The sequence below is a fragment of the Salvia hispanica genome, chromosome 6 (assembly GCF_023119035.1).
Source record: "Salvia hispanica cultivar TCC Black 2014 chromosome 6, UniMelb_Shisp_WGS_1.0, whole genome shotgun sequence".
Classification (NCBI taxonomy): Eukaryota; Viridiplantae; Streptophyta; class Magnoliopsida; order Lamiales; family Lamiaceae; genus Salvia; species Salvia hispanica.
In genome coordinates, this window is record NC_062970.1 from 32,750,457 (window position 1) to 32,766,508 (window position 16,052).

The window sequence follows — 16,052 nt, forward strand, 5'->3', positions numbered from 1 at the left end:
TCATTTAATTGCTAACTACAACTAATTTAAGGCCATAGGATTTTAGAAAACGTGTGGTCTACAATTTGGCACGTGTAATTTTCGTTTTTATTAATAAAATTGAAAAAGATAAGAAAAAACTTCAAATTAGGGTTTTGGATGAAAATGTCAATATAGTATTTCAAAAATATCAACACAATGCTTTGAGAATGTCAACACAATGCTTTAAGAATGTTAACCCATTGCTTATATTGACATTCTATATGTATTATATTTATATATTTTATATAGTATGTTGACATTTCTACTTGTACGAAAAAATTAAAAAAATTCGAATTTTTTTTCAAATTTTGACGTCGGAACATAGGCATGTATGATATCGTTGGAATACTTATGAAATTATCTTTAATTTGATATATGTTATATGAATTTAAAGTTTTAGGATTTCTTTTAAAAGTTAGTTATAACTAAACATGTAGTTAATTGTCATTAGTACCCCTATTGATATTTTTGGAATTAATTCTATAGCCTTAATCCTTATTGACGTTTTTCGTTGATCGTATTGACATTTAGAAATTAATGATTTAAGCCCTTAATTTAAATATCTAATGACTATTATTTTGTTGTAGTTAGCAATTAAGTTATGAGTTAGTAATATAACACTCCCCTGTTTTCACTCATATTCTTAAATAATAATACGAGGATATGTTATTTTTTAAAAGAATTTCACTAAAGATTTGTATATTAATCTCATTCGGCGGTGGTGAAACATGTGCATCAAGATGTGGATTACTTGTCACTTCATAATATAGCTTTAGTCATGTTCTGGATCAGTCGCAACATGTTTTATATTTCGCATCTACATTGGAGTCAAATATTTGAAATAAAATGCCATCATTTTTTATAGAAAGAGTTTGGGATCGAAATTTGAATAATAATTGTTACAATGGTTCACCTATTTGTAGGTCTAGAAATATTTATATAAGGAAAATAATCTCTGCCTATTTTACAGGGATTATGCTCTATCTATGGAAGAAGATCAATTAGGGATCAATTCTAATATTCTACGATATCTTCCAACACTCCCCCTCAAGTTAAGTAACGGGGTTACGAATACTTAACTTGCCCAATGCCTCTTTGAATGACTTCGAGTTCACAGCCTTTGTCAGTATATCTGCCAATTGATCTTCTGACTTGACATAAGGAAACTCGATTATCTTAGCTTCAAGATTCTCCTTTATGAAGTGTCGATCCACCTACACATGCTTAGTTCTATCATGTTGTACTGGGTTTTCTGAAATACTGATTGCAGCTTTATTATCACAAAATAACCTGCAAGGTTGCGGCGACTGAAGGTCAAGCTCTGTCATGAGTCTCTTCAACCACAAAATCTCTGTAAGACCACTCTTAATCCCTCTAAATTCTGCTTCAGCACTTGAGAGTGCAACTACTTTATGTTTCTTGCTCCTCCAAGTGACTAGATTTCCTCCAACAAAAGTGAAATATCCGGCGGTTGACTTTCTATCATTTGGGTTACCAGCCCAATCTGCATCAGTGAATCCATGCACTTCTAAGTGGCCATATTTTTTGAAGAATATCCCATGCTCAACCGTACCTTTCAGATACCGAACTATTCTTAGTACTGCCTCCCAATGATCTTCCTGTGGTGCATGCATAAATTGGCTGACTATCCCCACAGCATATGCTATATCAGGTCGAGTGTGAGAAAGGTAGATAAGCTTCCCTACCAACCGCTGGTATCTCCCCCTATCAGCTAACTTCGCCCCTTCGAGTATCTGCAATCCATGGTTTTGTACCATAGGAGTGTCAGCCGGCTTACAATCTATCATTCCGACTTCCGCCAGCAAGTCAAGAACATACTTCTTTTGGCTGATGAAGATTCCCTGTCTCGATCTCAGGACCTCAATTCCCAGAAAGTATTTGAGAGGGCCTAGATCCTTCATTTCAAATTCTTTGAACAGATTTCTCCGCAGTTCACTTATTTCTTCTTCGTCATCCCCAGTGATAATCATATCATCTACATAAATGATTAGGCATGTGATCTTTCCATCCTTCTTCTTGATAAACAATGTATGATCTGAGTTGCTCTGCTTGTACTCATACTTCTTCATTACTTCAGTGAATCGACCAAACCACGCCCTTGGAGACTGTTTTAGACCATATAACGTCTTTCCAAGCTTGCACACTTCACCTGGTTGGAAATCATCAGTAAACCCCGGTGGAGGAACCATGTACACAGGTTTTGGTAGTTCCCCGTGCAGAAAAGCGTTTGTCACGTCAAATTGGTGGAGGGGCCAGTCTTTATTTGCTGCGACGGAGAATAGCACCCTCACAGTATTAATCTTTGCCACTGGGGAGAATGTTTCCGCATAATCAACTCCGTATGTCTGTGTATATCCTTTCGCCACAAGTCGAGCCTTATATCGCTCAATTGACCCGTCGGGTCTCCGTTTGATGGTAAACACCCATCTGCAACCCACTGCCTTGACTCCTTCTGGCAACTTCCCTTTAACCCATGTATTGTTTATCGTTAAGGCTTTCATCTCTGTGAACATCGCCTCTCTCCAATGCTTGATTTTCATTGCTTCTTCGGCAGTTTGTGGTATTTCTTCCTCCTCATATAATGCTGCCGCAAAAGCTCGGGCCATCTTCGTCAGATTAGCCTGTGCAAAGTTTGCCACTCCATACCTACTTTTCGCCCCTATTTTACCAGGAGAGTATCGGTTTGGTGGAACTCCCCGATTGATTCGATGTGGAAGCATATATCCGTCCGTATCTCCATCTACTGCATTTTCCTCAGTTTCTGCACTGTTAGTATCATCAGTAGTATTTTCTTCGGGTTCCAGACATACCTCGGATATCGGTTGAGGAGGGACAGTAGGGTGCGGATGAGCTGACTCTGACAGGGCTTGCTCGGCAGGAGTGACTGGAACAGTCTCTGTTGGTCCCTCAATCAAAGGGCTTGGAGGTGACACAAACCAACTTAGACAGTCCCCATGATTATTTTCAGGTTCTCTCTCCCCCTGACTGTTAAGGTGGTGTGAGTAAAAGAACTCGGTTTCTAGGAAATTGCAATTTATGGTGGTGATGATTTTTTTGGTGTTTGGGTCGAAGCATCGGTACCCTTTCTGATTTACCCCATAACCCACAAAGACACATTTGGTCGCACATGGGGAAAGTTTGGTTCTCTCGTGTTTGGGAATGTGAACATAAGCAGTACACCCAAAAACTTTTGGTGTCATGCTAAGGGATTCTGGGATGTTGGCTTGTTTGGAAAGAATATCAAGGGGTGTTTTCATTTTTAGGATTTTGGTAGGGAGTCTGTTTATGAGGTAAACGGCGGTGGCTATCGCTTCTGGCCAAAGAAAGGTAGGGACATTGGAATCAATCATGAGAGCACAAGTTACTTCTAGGATTGTTTGGTTTTTTCTCTCTGCCACCCCATTTTGTTCGGGTGTATAGGCACATGAGGTTTGGTGAATTAGGCCTTTCTCCTTAAAAAATTCTGACATGGTACTATTAACAAATTCCCTCCCATTGTCTGACCGAAGGACTTTGATGGTAGTGTGAAATTGGGTTTGGATCATTTGAAAAAACAGGATAAATTTTTCAACTACCTCAGATTTATGTTTCAAGAAATATATCCAAGTCATTCGTGTGCAGTCATCAATAAAGGTCACAAAATATCTAAAACCATTCCCCCCAATAACAGGTGCAGGACCCCACACATCAGCATGAATCAAATCAAACATAGATTGCATACGTGTATTAGAAGGTTTAAACGATTGTCTGTGGCTCTTGGCCAAAACACATGTCTCACACGAAAAATCACTAGGCAACAAAAAATTGGGAAACAAAAGTTTAAAATAACCATGGGAAAGGTGTCCTAGTCTTCTGTGCCACAACCAAGCCTCCTCTTTTGTGGATCCGTGAGCCAGCATTGCACTCCCATGGTGAGCTACCCCGTCCACATAGTAGAGTCCTTGGTTCTCAGTGCCACGCCCAACGATCCTCCTCGTCCGAATATCCTGTAATATGCAAAAACTTGGGTACATTAGCAGTGTACAATTCAACTCCCTTGTTACATGACTTACAGACATCAATCGTTGAGATAAGCTAGGAACAAATAAACAGTTCGATAACTGGAGATTTGGAGATATTTCTATGGTTCCAGACCCTTCCACTGTAATTAACTCCCCATTTGCAGTTCGGATATAGGTTTTAGTAATTTCACCAAAATTAATAAAATCAGATCGTTCCGGAGTCATGGTATCAGTGGCTCCGCAATAAAAAATCCAACCCCTTTTTCTAGCACTATCAATATTTTGCACACTAAATGCAGCGGAAATATTCAATAACGGTGCAAAACGATTATGGGTCTTAATTTGGTCAATATCTGGGGTCATTTTGAAATTAACGGTTCTCGGGTGGTATTTCTCATAACTGTTCACAGAATGGGGTCTCAAATGTAATTTAGGCATAATAGGGGGTTCAAAAGAAAATTTTCAGAGTTTGATTAGGGTTTGACAAATTGTCAAACCCTTTACCTCCCAAATATCCGCCGCCTCCTCCCCATCTATGCGATTCTGTCTCGCCGGCCCTTTCCACAAAATTCCCGACGCGTAGGCTGCCGACTCCGCCGCCGCTGCCGCTCTCGGTGCCGGCTTCTTGATTCGAAGGGTTGTGCGGTAGATTTCCCCCTCCGGTTCCACCTTCGCGGCTGGGAACCGAGCTCTGGTTCTGTTGTTCGGTTATGCCGACTCCGGCGAACTTCGCCTGGGCTCGAGCTCTCTGCCGTTCGTCCCACCATTCTGGGTATCCTACTCGGAGAAAACAACTTTCCTTCGTGTGTTTGTTCTTGCCGCAGTGAGAACACCACTATTTGCTCTTGTCCGGCTTCCCTCCGGCTTGGTGAGCGGCGGCTCCGGCAGGTGGAGGACGCTGCGGTCCGTTTCGGTTGGGTCGGTCTCTTTGAGCTCCGAATCCATATCCGATCTCCCCCGATGATGTATCGGTGCTCCCTACGCCAGTGGCATCTCCGATTGGTGAAGAGGATGCCAGTGACATGATTTTGCATCGAGTCGCCTCCTTCTTCACCAACGCGTAGGCCTCTTCGACTGAGGGGTACGGCTCGAGTTTGAGGATATCTCGCCGGATTGCATTATACTCCAGGTTTAATCCAGTGAGGAATTTGAAAAGCCTCTTCTCGCTTGTGAAGTCTCTGAACTGTTTGATCCCCTTATCGCAGCACGTCACTGGTTGTTTTTGGCTTCTGTCGACATTGATCCATAATCCATGGATTCGACGGTAATATGTCTCAAGGTCTAAGTTCCCCTGTCTGATATATAACACTTTGTCTTCCAGGTCGTAGATATGGAATGAATCCGCCTTGCTTTCGAACGTGATTCGAAGGTTGTCCCACAGAGCTTTGGACGTTTGGTGGTGAGCAAAATCGGCAATAATATCATGTTCGATATTGTCGATTATCCACGAGAAAATCACGAGATCGGTTTCCTCCCAATCTCTATATCCCTTGCTGTTTGGTTCTGGTGGCTCATCGACTATGTGGGAATATCCTCTCCTTCCTCCTATCGCGACTTTCATAAGTCGTGACCATAACGGGTAATTCTTCCCGTTGAGTTTGAACGCCATGGTAACGTTCTTGCTTGACCTCAATTTCGAGGGTTCGATTATGGGTTTTTCATCGTCGGTGTTTGACATATTTTTGTTGTGAATAGGGATGGATTTTCTGGGTTTGATTTCAGCCTCTTGGCCGAGTTTTGGTATGGTTAGGGCTAGGATGAAATTTTTCTGAGCCCTAAAACCTGCTCTGACGCCATGAAAGAAAGAGTTTGAGATCGAAATTGTGTATTTACTTGAATAATAATCGTTACAATGATTCACCTATTTATAGGTCTAGAAATATTTACATAAGGAAAATAATCTCTGCCTATTTTACAGAGATTATGCTCTATCTATGGAAGAAGATCAATTAGGGATGAGTTCTAATATTGTACGATATCTTCCAACAATTTTGTATTCAACTCATTAGATGTCGTATTTAGTGAATAATATATTTAGGTTATTTGTATATCTTTGTCTATATTAGTTTTCGTATTTATATCTTCACAAGTTAAAATTTAAGTATATGAAAATGATAGGTGGGACCACATTACAAATAGTACATATGTTAGTCCAAAAAATAGCATTTCTCCAGCCACGTACCTGCCTGCCCTATCAGGATCCTACAACAATAATGTTTATCGGAGCATTCCATATATATTGTGTGTTTATTTTCATACAATCGCACATTGGTTGTTGGTCTCGTTCTTATCTATGAAATGATATACGACTTATAGAGTTGTAGTCGACATCTTATTTGAACGTGTGTTCATCTTGCCTTGATTTTTCTCTTACATTGCCCACAAGAAAAGAAAAAATAACTTAGCGTGAATTGGTCAAGCGATAGAGAAGTTAATGTCTAAGACTAACGGTCTTAGATTCAAGTCGATGTTCAAATTTAGATCACATGGAATACTGAATTAAAATGGATAGTGAAACTATTAGAAATGTATCACTCGCCCCTTAAATTTTTTGTAAACGCGGGGTTATTCATACTTATAAAAATAAGACATGATTATTATTAAGTTGATGTAGGAAAATATTATCTGTACATGACTTTTGCCGTAAAAGAAGGTTGTGATTGAAGATACACAATATTTTTTTATTATATGACACAAAATAACGTTAATAATTAGCACTTGCAGATTGTATCGACATATAACATACTTCGTATATAGGAAGTATACCATTTTGATGAATTTGATTTTTAAAACTATTTCATGAGGTCCAAACCTTTTCTGCATTATATATTGCTCTAAATGTCAAACACCATTCTACACACAATCACACATACAACTTTAGTTTACATGTGTCCAATTCTGAACAACCCCTCAATCACGCACCACGCCGAATTTAATTTTGTTTCTTATTTTTTCTCAATTTTTGTTTCATCTTTAATCTTAATCTGTCCGCAGATAAAATAAAACCATCTCGATCCCTAATCATGGATATACAAACTTTTCCCCAAAAGACAAAATTAAACTTTCAATTACGATGATACATATGGAATCATATGCTAATGCTAATATCTACTTATAATCATTACGTGGACGAACTAATATAATTATATAGAGTCATACACGTGTACACATGATGGTTTCGTTTATCTAATTGCAATTTTATGACACTATTTACGGTACACTTTGCAAGACACGCCATGTGTATTACATATAAAATACATTGATATTAACCCCTCACAATAGTACTTTATATATGTATCTAAGCCTCTTGAGTAACTATGAGATAAAGCTAAGAATTTCCCTTTCAGCAGATATAAATATTTTTAAATGTGTTGTTGCTCTAATTATACTACTCCCTCCGTCCCAAGGTATTAGATCAACTTTCCTTTTTGGGATGTCCCAACATATTAGACTCATTTCCTTTTTTAGCAAAAAGCATCTATCTTATTTTATTCTCCACCTACTTTTTTCTCTCTTCTCTTCCCTACTTTTTTCCTCTCTCATACTTTACTCTCTCCACTTTAACTATTTAAATATCAATTCCTTAAATCATGTGCCCAAAAGAAGTGAGTCTAATACTCCGGGACGGAGGGAGTACATTTTAGATCTGAAACTATCAGTCAATGCACATTTCCATAGAAGTACCTAAATTTTCCTATCATTCTCAGAAACAGATCATTGTCTATTTGTCCCAATATTCAAATTCTGCAATTTTCTTTTTAACCCTAATATTTTGGCAATTGAAAGATCATGTTGGAACACCTTTTTAAGTAAATACCTTTTTAAGAACACCTTTTTTTTTTGCTAGACTCTTCTGTACTATTTTGTTATATACTTTTTTACTGGCTTTTTCAAACTCAGATTAGATCAGATCACAAACTATGTTTCTTTTTTACAAGTCAAGCAATTATTTTAGTAATCTTTTAAAACTGATTTTAGTTGCTATCTCTTCATATTTTTTCTATCTCCTATGAAGGTGTATCAACTGATGCTTCAGGTGAGTATTATTCCTCTGATTGGCTTGATGAACGACTGCTACTTCGTTTTTTCCTTCTTCTTCTTCTTTCATATTTCATTGTCTTTCAGTTTTTTTCCTGTCATTAAACAAGTGTAAGTATTTTTTTTTAATTAAAAAGCATAATAGTTTAACCTCCATTAACTTTCTATTTGAAGTAGATGGTTATGTAGTCTTTATTTCCCAGCACTATCAACAGAAGCCTTATACACATTCTGAAATTCACTAAAATCTTCATTTATGCAATGATTTTGCTAAATAGGAAACCTAATAGTGTACTAAATTTTTTTTGTCAATAGTCACAAAGTTGGTAACTTGAATAGAGTCTATCAACTATATTTCCGAATGCAATTGAGAAAAATATTCCATAAATGAACTTTGTGTGAGGACACTTATCTCATCAGTTAGTTTTTCCAAATATTTGTGGTCTTTTTTCCAAATTTTCGATCTATTTGTTGAATCCACTTCTTCTCCGATTCTGGCAAAAAAGACAATGAAAAAAGTCAGAATACACCCAATCTTCGACCTTTTTGAATATTAGTCGAAATTTTCTTGGAATATACCTGTAATAGAAACCGAATTTGGTCTGATTTAGTAGCATATCTATGGCCTTTTGTTGTGGTTTACCGTTTTACGCCAGTCTCCGTCGTCTAGGTTGAAGGTACGACGGAGGCATCGGTAAGCTGTCGAAGAAGAAAATGAATTTGAGGTTTTTCAGTGTCAAATTTCTAGGGTTTGAGATTGTTTTGTTAGGATTTTAGTTGCAAATCTGAAGAGGAATCGTAGTTCGGAGTTGTAAAGGTTAGTGTTGTCCTCCGCGCCGGCGATTAAACGGAGCATCTGATTTTCCGGCGGAGGAGATGAGTGTGTAGTTAGGGTTTCTCGAACGGCACCGACAAGGAATAAGGAGAAAATGGCTTATATATGATGTACTATAAATTATGGTTTTGTTTCTTAATTTACAGCTAATCTGTTGTGTAAGTTTGAAATTATAATTTGGGCCTGCATTATTTAGATGTATGGGCCAATTTAATGAATCGGATTGGGCTTATAGAGTCTTTTTTGGCTGTGTTTTAATGTGTTGGGCCATTTAATTGTGTATTAGTATTTATATATAAAAAAGAAAATTATTTTTTTCATTATATTTGGTTAATTTTTTTAATTTAATAATTTATATATTAATTATAAAGTTTGTTGTATTTATTTTATTCATAATAGCATCTAATTAAGTATATCATGTACAATGTTATTAATATTATGGATGAATTTTATTTTTAATAAGTATGAATTTTATTTATAACTAAGAGTCCGAGATATTCTGTAACGACCCAAATCTAACAAAATAATAGCTAAATAATAATAATAGTTTAAATGCTTTGAAATTTTGAATAAATTAAATTATAAGATTTTAATTAGAATAAGTTAGTGTGTGGTGTAGCAAGAAGTATGTACTAAATACTAGAAGTGTGTATATAATTATTTATTTTGTAAAGTAGAATTTGAAGAGGTGGAAGATTTTTTACTCCCTTCTAGAAGCAACGTAAAAAAAAAAGAAAAAAAAAAAATCTCTCTTCACCCCCATTCTACATTATTTTTCACTCCCACTTTTCATAAAAAAGAACACACTGGAGGAACGCTCCCTTTGGACGATCGATGCTCCTCCGGCGACAGTGAGCAAACTCCCCTCATCTTCCTCCCTGACTTGATATCTCTCTACACACCCACACGCTGAACCATTTCTCTCCTTGCTGCATCGCCATCGTCGTCGGCTGCCCGACAACTTCCGTCGCCGGTTTCCGGCAATTCTAGAATAGACTTGTCTTCTCTTGAGTAAGCAAGTCCCTCACATCATCAATGTATTCAATTCCTGCTTCAAAATTTAAAAGCTAGGGTTCTTAAGTTAGTTTTTCCCCAATTTGGGATATTAAGCAAATTGGGTATGAATTTAATAAATCAATTGTTTGCTAGCTTTCCTAAGTCTATTTTGAGTGAATGGAATATAATTGTTGAGTATGATGCTTGGATGTTGGGATAATATGGAATTGTGATTCCGATTGGAATCTTGTCCTACCAATTTGATTTACTTTGAGAAATTACTTTTCTTACAAAAGTTAAATCAATATTTGAGAAATATATATTTTATTTGTAAATCACATTTTGGGACAGCCTGTAGCTGAACGTGAAAGTTGATGAGTTTTATGTATTTTAGTTGAAAGATGTTTATAATAAGTTAGTGATGCACATCTAGGATTATTTTCCGAATGTTTGGACAGTGTTAGTGGATAAATGAAGTCCTTATACTCAACTATTGTAGTTAATTAAGAACTTAAGTTTATAACATATTATCTATTTTTGGCTACAAATTATTGTTATGGCTTTTGGAACAAATATAAGATTATTTTCATAAGCTATGTGTATTAACTGATAAAAAGTGACTATGCTTACATTATATTTTTTGGTGATGGTGTTGATAAAGATTATGTATTGAAAGGTAATCCTGACACGAGCAAAGAGAACGTGATGGAGTAAAGTGATCCGGGAAAGCATTTTGGATTTCAAGGTAATAAGTCACATAATAATTTTTTTTTATATAACTAAATTAAGTTTATGTGATTGGGTAAAGTATATTCAGGTGATGCAATATGTGAATTGTTTAGGTGTGTATGATATGAAATGTAATAATATTGGAGGAGTTGAATTACATATGTGATCAAATGTGCAAGAAATAGTGTACTTGATTGTATTTACGCCTCGTGCTTGAGTGCGTGCTGTATATCTCTGTCTCTGATATGCTCTGTCTACTCTGATCTCTGATTCTTTTATCTCTGCCTGATATCTGTCAGATATCTAATATCTCTGATCTTGATCTCTGATCATCTGATATCTCTGCTCATCTGTTATCTCTGCTGTCAGAGATATCTACCTCTGTCTCTGATATCTGATACCTTTGACATCTGTTATCTCTATCTGATATCTGTAAGATGTCTATACCTCTGTCTCTGAGATATCTCTGATCTGTATTATATATGTACGCCCTCATGGGTGGTCTGTGCGGAGCACTCCAAGTGACAAAAATCCGAGTATGCATCTGATATGAAATTGTCTCTGACCTAAACCGAGTACTCTAACCTCGCACTAAGTACTCGAGGTTGTATGAAATTTGTAAAATATTATGTGCTTGATTTAATATTCAGAGTAGTGGGTTATTATTAACTTATAAATCTGGTGAATTCTACAAGGTCGCAAAGAGTGAGGATATAAATTCATGATTTAGATGTTTATTTCTACCACACAAGTGTATGTGGATGTGAGAATGTCAGCTTTGAAATGACTTCTTGTTTAATAGTATATGTTTCAAATCATCTACTTAATTCGGAGAGTTTAACCCTATGATTGTGGAAGCTCACTTCCTGCTTTTCATCTTGCAGACTAGGTGATTAAGACTAGCTCTTTTGTTGTGCTGCTCAAGTCGAGTTCCTAGCCAAGCTTTTGATTTTGGGTAATCCTTTTTAGAGTTGCTAAATATGGCATATTTTGGAAGTGTAACATATCTCAGACATTATACAACTTCCTAATCTTGTGTTAAACATGTATATTTTGCGAATAGTTCGGGTTGTGTATATATGTATATATGCAATGACTTTTGGAAACAGGTTGATGGTTTAAATCCAGATGTTATATATCACTTTTATTTCGCTAAGTATAATAATATGCTTTATATATCTTATGCTTTATATGTATATATATAAATATACAAATAAAGAAAAATTTAGAACTTTCTATTAATTGGAGATTTACACTGGAATATGACATCAATTATCTAACTATTAAATTAATCCAGTAAGGGTGTTACATGTTTTGGTATCAGAGCCTAGGTTTGATTGATTCTAGGACTAAACAAGGTCTGATGTGTATACTATACTTACGTGCTTCAGCAGAGTCTGTTGTGTCTGTGCTAAGTGACCTGATGCAGTTGTTATATATAGGTGTGTGAATCTGAAGTTGTGAATCTATCTATGGCTGAGGACGAAGCCCAAAGTATGATGCAAGGTTCTCAATCTGGAGAGCAGCCTGTAAATAGCGATGATGTCCCAATCCCGGGGCAAGATATATTACAGACTATGGCGACTGCTTTACGCCAGATAGCAGGGACAGTAACTCCTGCCCAAATTTCGGTTGTGGAAAAATTACATAAGTACAAAGCTGAAGAGTTTAGGGGGAGAAGAACTGATGGTCCTAATACAGCAGAATATTGGTTGCAGCAACTCGAGCGAATCTTCACTTTCGTACCATGTACTCAAGAGGAAAAGCTACAGGGTGCTATAGCTTTGCTAAAGGAAGAGGCTTATATATGGTGGTTGAGCAAAGTGGAAAGTTGTACGCCAGAGATGATCTCCTGGGAATTCTTTATTAAGGAGTTTAGAAAACGATACGTGGGGGTCCGCTTTATGGAGGCAAGAAAAAGGGAATTCCTCCACTTGGAACAGGGCAACATGTCCGTTCTTGAGTATGAAAGTGAATTTCGACGTTTGTCTCAATTTGCACGAGAGCTCGTACCTAATGAGAAGGAGATGTGCCGACGATTTGAGCGAGGGTTGAATGATAATATCCAGAAGTTAGTGTTAGGAGCAAGAGAAAATGATTTGACTAAATTGTCTGAGTTGGCTCAAAGTATGGAGGAATTAGATTCTAAGGAAGAAATTGAGAAAGGTAATATGAGTGCGGGAAAAAGACATGTGGAGTCATCTCATCATGGGTCGCGTTTTCCAAACAAGAAGTTCAAAGATTCCAACAGAACTGGGTATTCTGCACCAGTACGTTTCCAAGGAAGAAGTGTAAGCCAAGGATCTGAGCTTAGACAAAGGGCACCGACACCTTCAGTGGCTAGTTCAGGAGGGTTCGATGGAGTGCCCATTTGTGAGCATTGCGGGAAACGTCATTCTGGTGTGTGCCGAAGGTTGACAGGACTATGCTTCCGATGCGGCTCGAGTGATCATTTTGCGAAAGATTGTCCAATACCTAGGAATGCTCCAGCACCTACAACACCCACATCTGTGAGATCTGAACCAGTTGCGCAGCGAGGACATGGATTTGGAAGGGGTATTGGGGAGAGTAAGAGTCAAGGGGCAACATCTGAGGCTGCTAGCAGAGCTGGATCTCGAGCACAAGGACGTACCTATGCTATCCGGGCCCACGAGGAACATGATGCGCCAGACGTGATATTGGGTACATTTACACTTTTTTAACATTCCTGTTACTGCTTTGATTGATCCTGGTTCTACGCATTCATATATTTGTGATAAACTTATAAAAGAATTTAATCTGCCACTAGAAAAGACTGAATTTGATATAGAGGTGTCCAGCCCCCTAGGAAAAAGTATAATAGTGAATCAAGTATATAGAGAATGTCCTTTGAGTGTCCAGGGATCTTTATTTTCAGCGAATTTAATGGAGCTACCTTTCCATGAGTTCGACATCATACTTGGAATGGATTGGCTATGTGTACATCGTGCAATGGTGGATTGTTCTAGAAAAAGGCTAACGCTCTATACGCCAGACGATCATGAGATCGTAGTGGTTGGAAAAAGATCGAATTACCTATCTAATGTGATTTCAGCCGCAACAGCTAGCCAGTTGATCTTGAAGGGTTGTGAGGCTTACCTGGCATATATACGAGATACGCAAGTAGTTGATCCAAAGTTACAGGACATACCTATAGTACGTGATTATCCTGATGTGTTCCCTGAAGAATTACCTGGTTTGCCGCCTGATAGAGAAGTTGAATTTGCCATCGAAGTTGCACCAGGAACACAACCTATCTCAATGGCACCATATAGAATGGCCCCTGCTGAACTTAAAGAGTTGAAAGCCCAACTTCAAGAATTGCTTGATCGGGACTTCATCCGGCCTAGCGTATCACCATGGGGGGCACCTGTGCTTTTTGTAAAGAAAAAAGATGGATCAATGAGATTATGCATCGATTATAGGCAATTGAACAGAGTGACCATAAAGAATAAATATCCTTTGCCAAGAATTGATGATTTGTTTGATCAACTAAAGGGTGCGAGTGTATTTTCAAAAATTGATCTACGGTCAGGGTATTATCAACTAAAGGTTAAAGACTCTAATATTCCTAAGACGGCATTTAGAACCCGTTATGGCCACTACGAGTTCAAGGTTATGCCGTTTGGGCTAACAAATGCCCCTGCTGCTTTCATGGACTTGATGAATCGAGTATTTCAACCATATCTTGATCAGTTCGTGATAGTTTTTATTGATGATATTCTGGTGTATTCTAAAACCAAAAGTGATCACGAAGAACAGTTGCGAACAATTTTGCAGACACTCCGAGAAAAACAGTTGTATGCAAAGTTAAGCAAATGTGAATTTTGGCTGTCAGAGGTCACATTTCTCGGTCATGTTGTATCAGCAGCGGGAATTCGAGTGGATCCAAAGAAGATCGAAACAATAATACAGTGGAAATCTCCAAAGAATATTTCTGAAGTTCGTAGTTTCCTCGGACTAGCTGGATATTATCGACGATTTGTGAAAGGATTTTCGATAATAGCCAAACCAATTACTTCGTTGCTTCAGAAAAATATTCCATTCCATTGGGGTGAAAAATGTCAAACGAGTTTTGAAAAGCTGAAAGAGATTCTCACAGAGGCGCCAGTGCTGATTCAACCTGAATCAGGCAAAGAATATACAATTTTCAGTGATGCATCTCATAACGGCTTGGGATGTGTATTAATGCAAGAGGGCAAAGTAATAGCTTATGCCTCGAGGCAACTCAAAATTCATGAAAAGAACTATCCCACCCATGATTTGGAGTTGGCAGCTATAGTATTCGCCTTGAAGATATGGAGACATTATTTGTATGGCGAGAAGTGCTATATATACACAGATCACAAGAGCTTAAAATATCTACTCACACAGAAAGAGTTGAATCTAAGACAGAGAAGATGGATGGAACTCATCAAAGACTATGATTGTATAATTGATTATCATCCTGGCAAGGCGAATGTCGTGGCTGATGCACTCAGTCGGAAGTCAATATCGGCTTTGAGAGCCATGAATGTACATTTGGAAACATCAAGTGACGGAAGCATCTTAGCCGAACTAAGAGTGAAACCAATTCTGATAGAAAAAGTAAAAGATTCTCAAAGAACTGATGAGAAGTTGAAAGCTAAACTGGGACAAATTAGCAAAGGAGAAGAAGTGGAATTCGAGCAAGGTGTTGATGGGAGTTTGTATTTCAGAAAGAGGTTGTGTGTACCAGATAATGACGAGCTGAAAAGGGAGATACTAACGGAAGCGCATAATAGCTTGTATTCTATCCATCCTGGAAGCAGTAAGATGTACCGAGACTTGAAGGAATCCTATTGGTGGCCCGGCATGATAAAAGATATCACAGAATTTGTCTTGAAGTGTTTGACGTGTCAACAAGTCAAAGCTGAACATCAAGTTCCATCCGGATTACTGCAGCCTATCACAATACCTAAATGGAAATGGGAACGAATCACCATGGATTTTGTGACAGGACTACCGCTGACACCCCGAAAGAAAGACTCGATTTGGGTGATTGTTGACCGACTTACTAAGTCGGCCCATTTTCTCGCTGTAAGAATAGATTATTCCTTAGAGAAATTGGCCGAATTATATATAAATGAGATTGTACGGTTACATGGAGTACCTATCTCCATAATTTCCGACAGAGACCCTCGGTTCACATCAAGATTTTGGATAAAGTTACAAGAAGCTATGGGTTCTAGAGTGAACTTCAGTACGGCTTTCCATCCACAAACAGATGGCCAATCAGAGAGGGTGATTCAGATTCTTGAGGATATGCTTCGGAGTTGTATCATAGACTTCGAAGGAAGTTGGGAGAAATACTTACCGTTGGTTGAGTTTGCATATAATAATAGCTATCAATCCAGCATACAGATGGCACCATA

The 16,052-nt window shown here is 37.9% G+C and overlaps 1 protein-coding gene and 1 long non-coding RNA gene across 2 annotated transcripts; one reads left to right on the forward strand and one right to left on the reverse strand.

Annotated features, from left to right (window-relative positions):
- Positions 1-4,878: 4,878 nt before the first annotated feature.
- Positions 4,879-5,652, reverse strand: LOC125195160. Its single transcript, XM_048093350.1, has one exon. It carries the CDS (start codon positions 5,650-5,652, stop codon positions 4,879-4,881), a length of 774 nt encoding a protein of 257 aa, XP_047949307.1.
- A 4,039-nt stretch (positions 5,653-9,691) lies between these two features.
- On the forward strand, positions 9,692-11,764 carry LOC125193312. The gene is made up of 3 exons (XR_007171561.1): positions 9,692-9,927; positions 10,589-10,657; positions 11,526-11,764. It is a non-coding gene; the product is annotated as an uncharacterized LOC125193312 (long non-coding RNA).
- Positions 11,765-16,052: the final 4,288 nt, after the last annotated feature.

Bases quoted from the DNA above. Each gene is read 5' to 3' on its own strand.
- LOC125195160 (XM_048093350.1), bottom strand. From the start codon at position 5,652: ATGGCGTTCAAACTCAACGGGAAGAATTACCCGTTATGGTCACGACTT.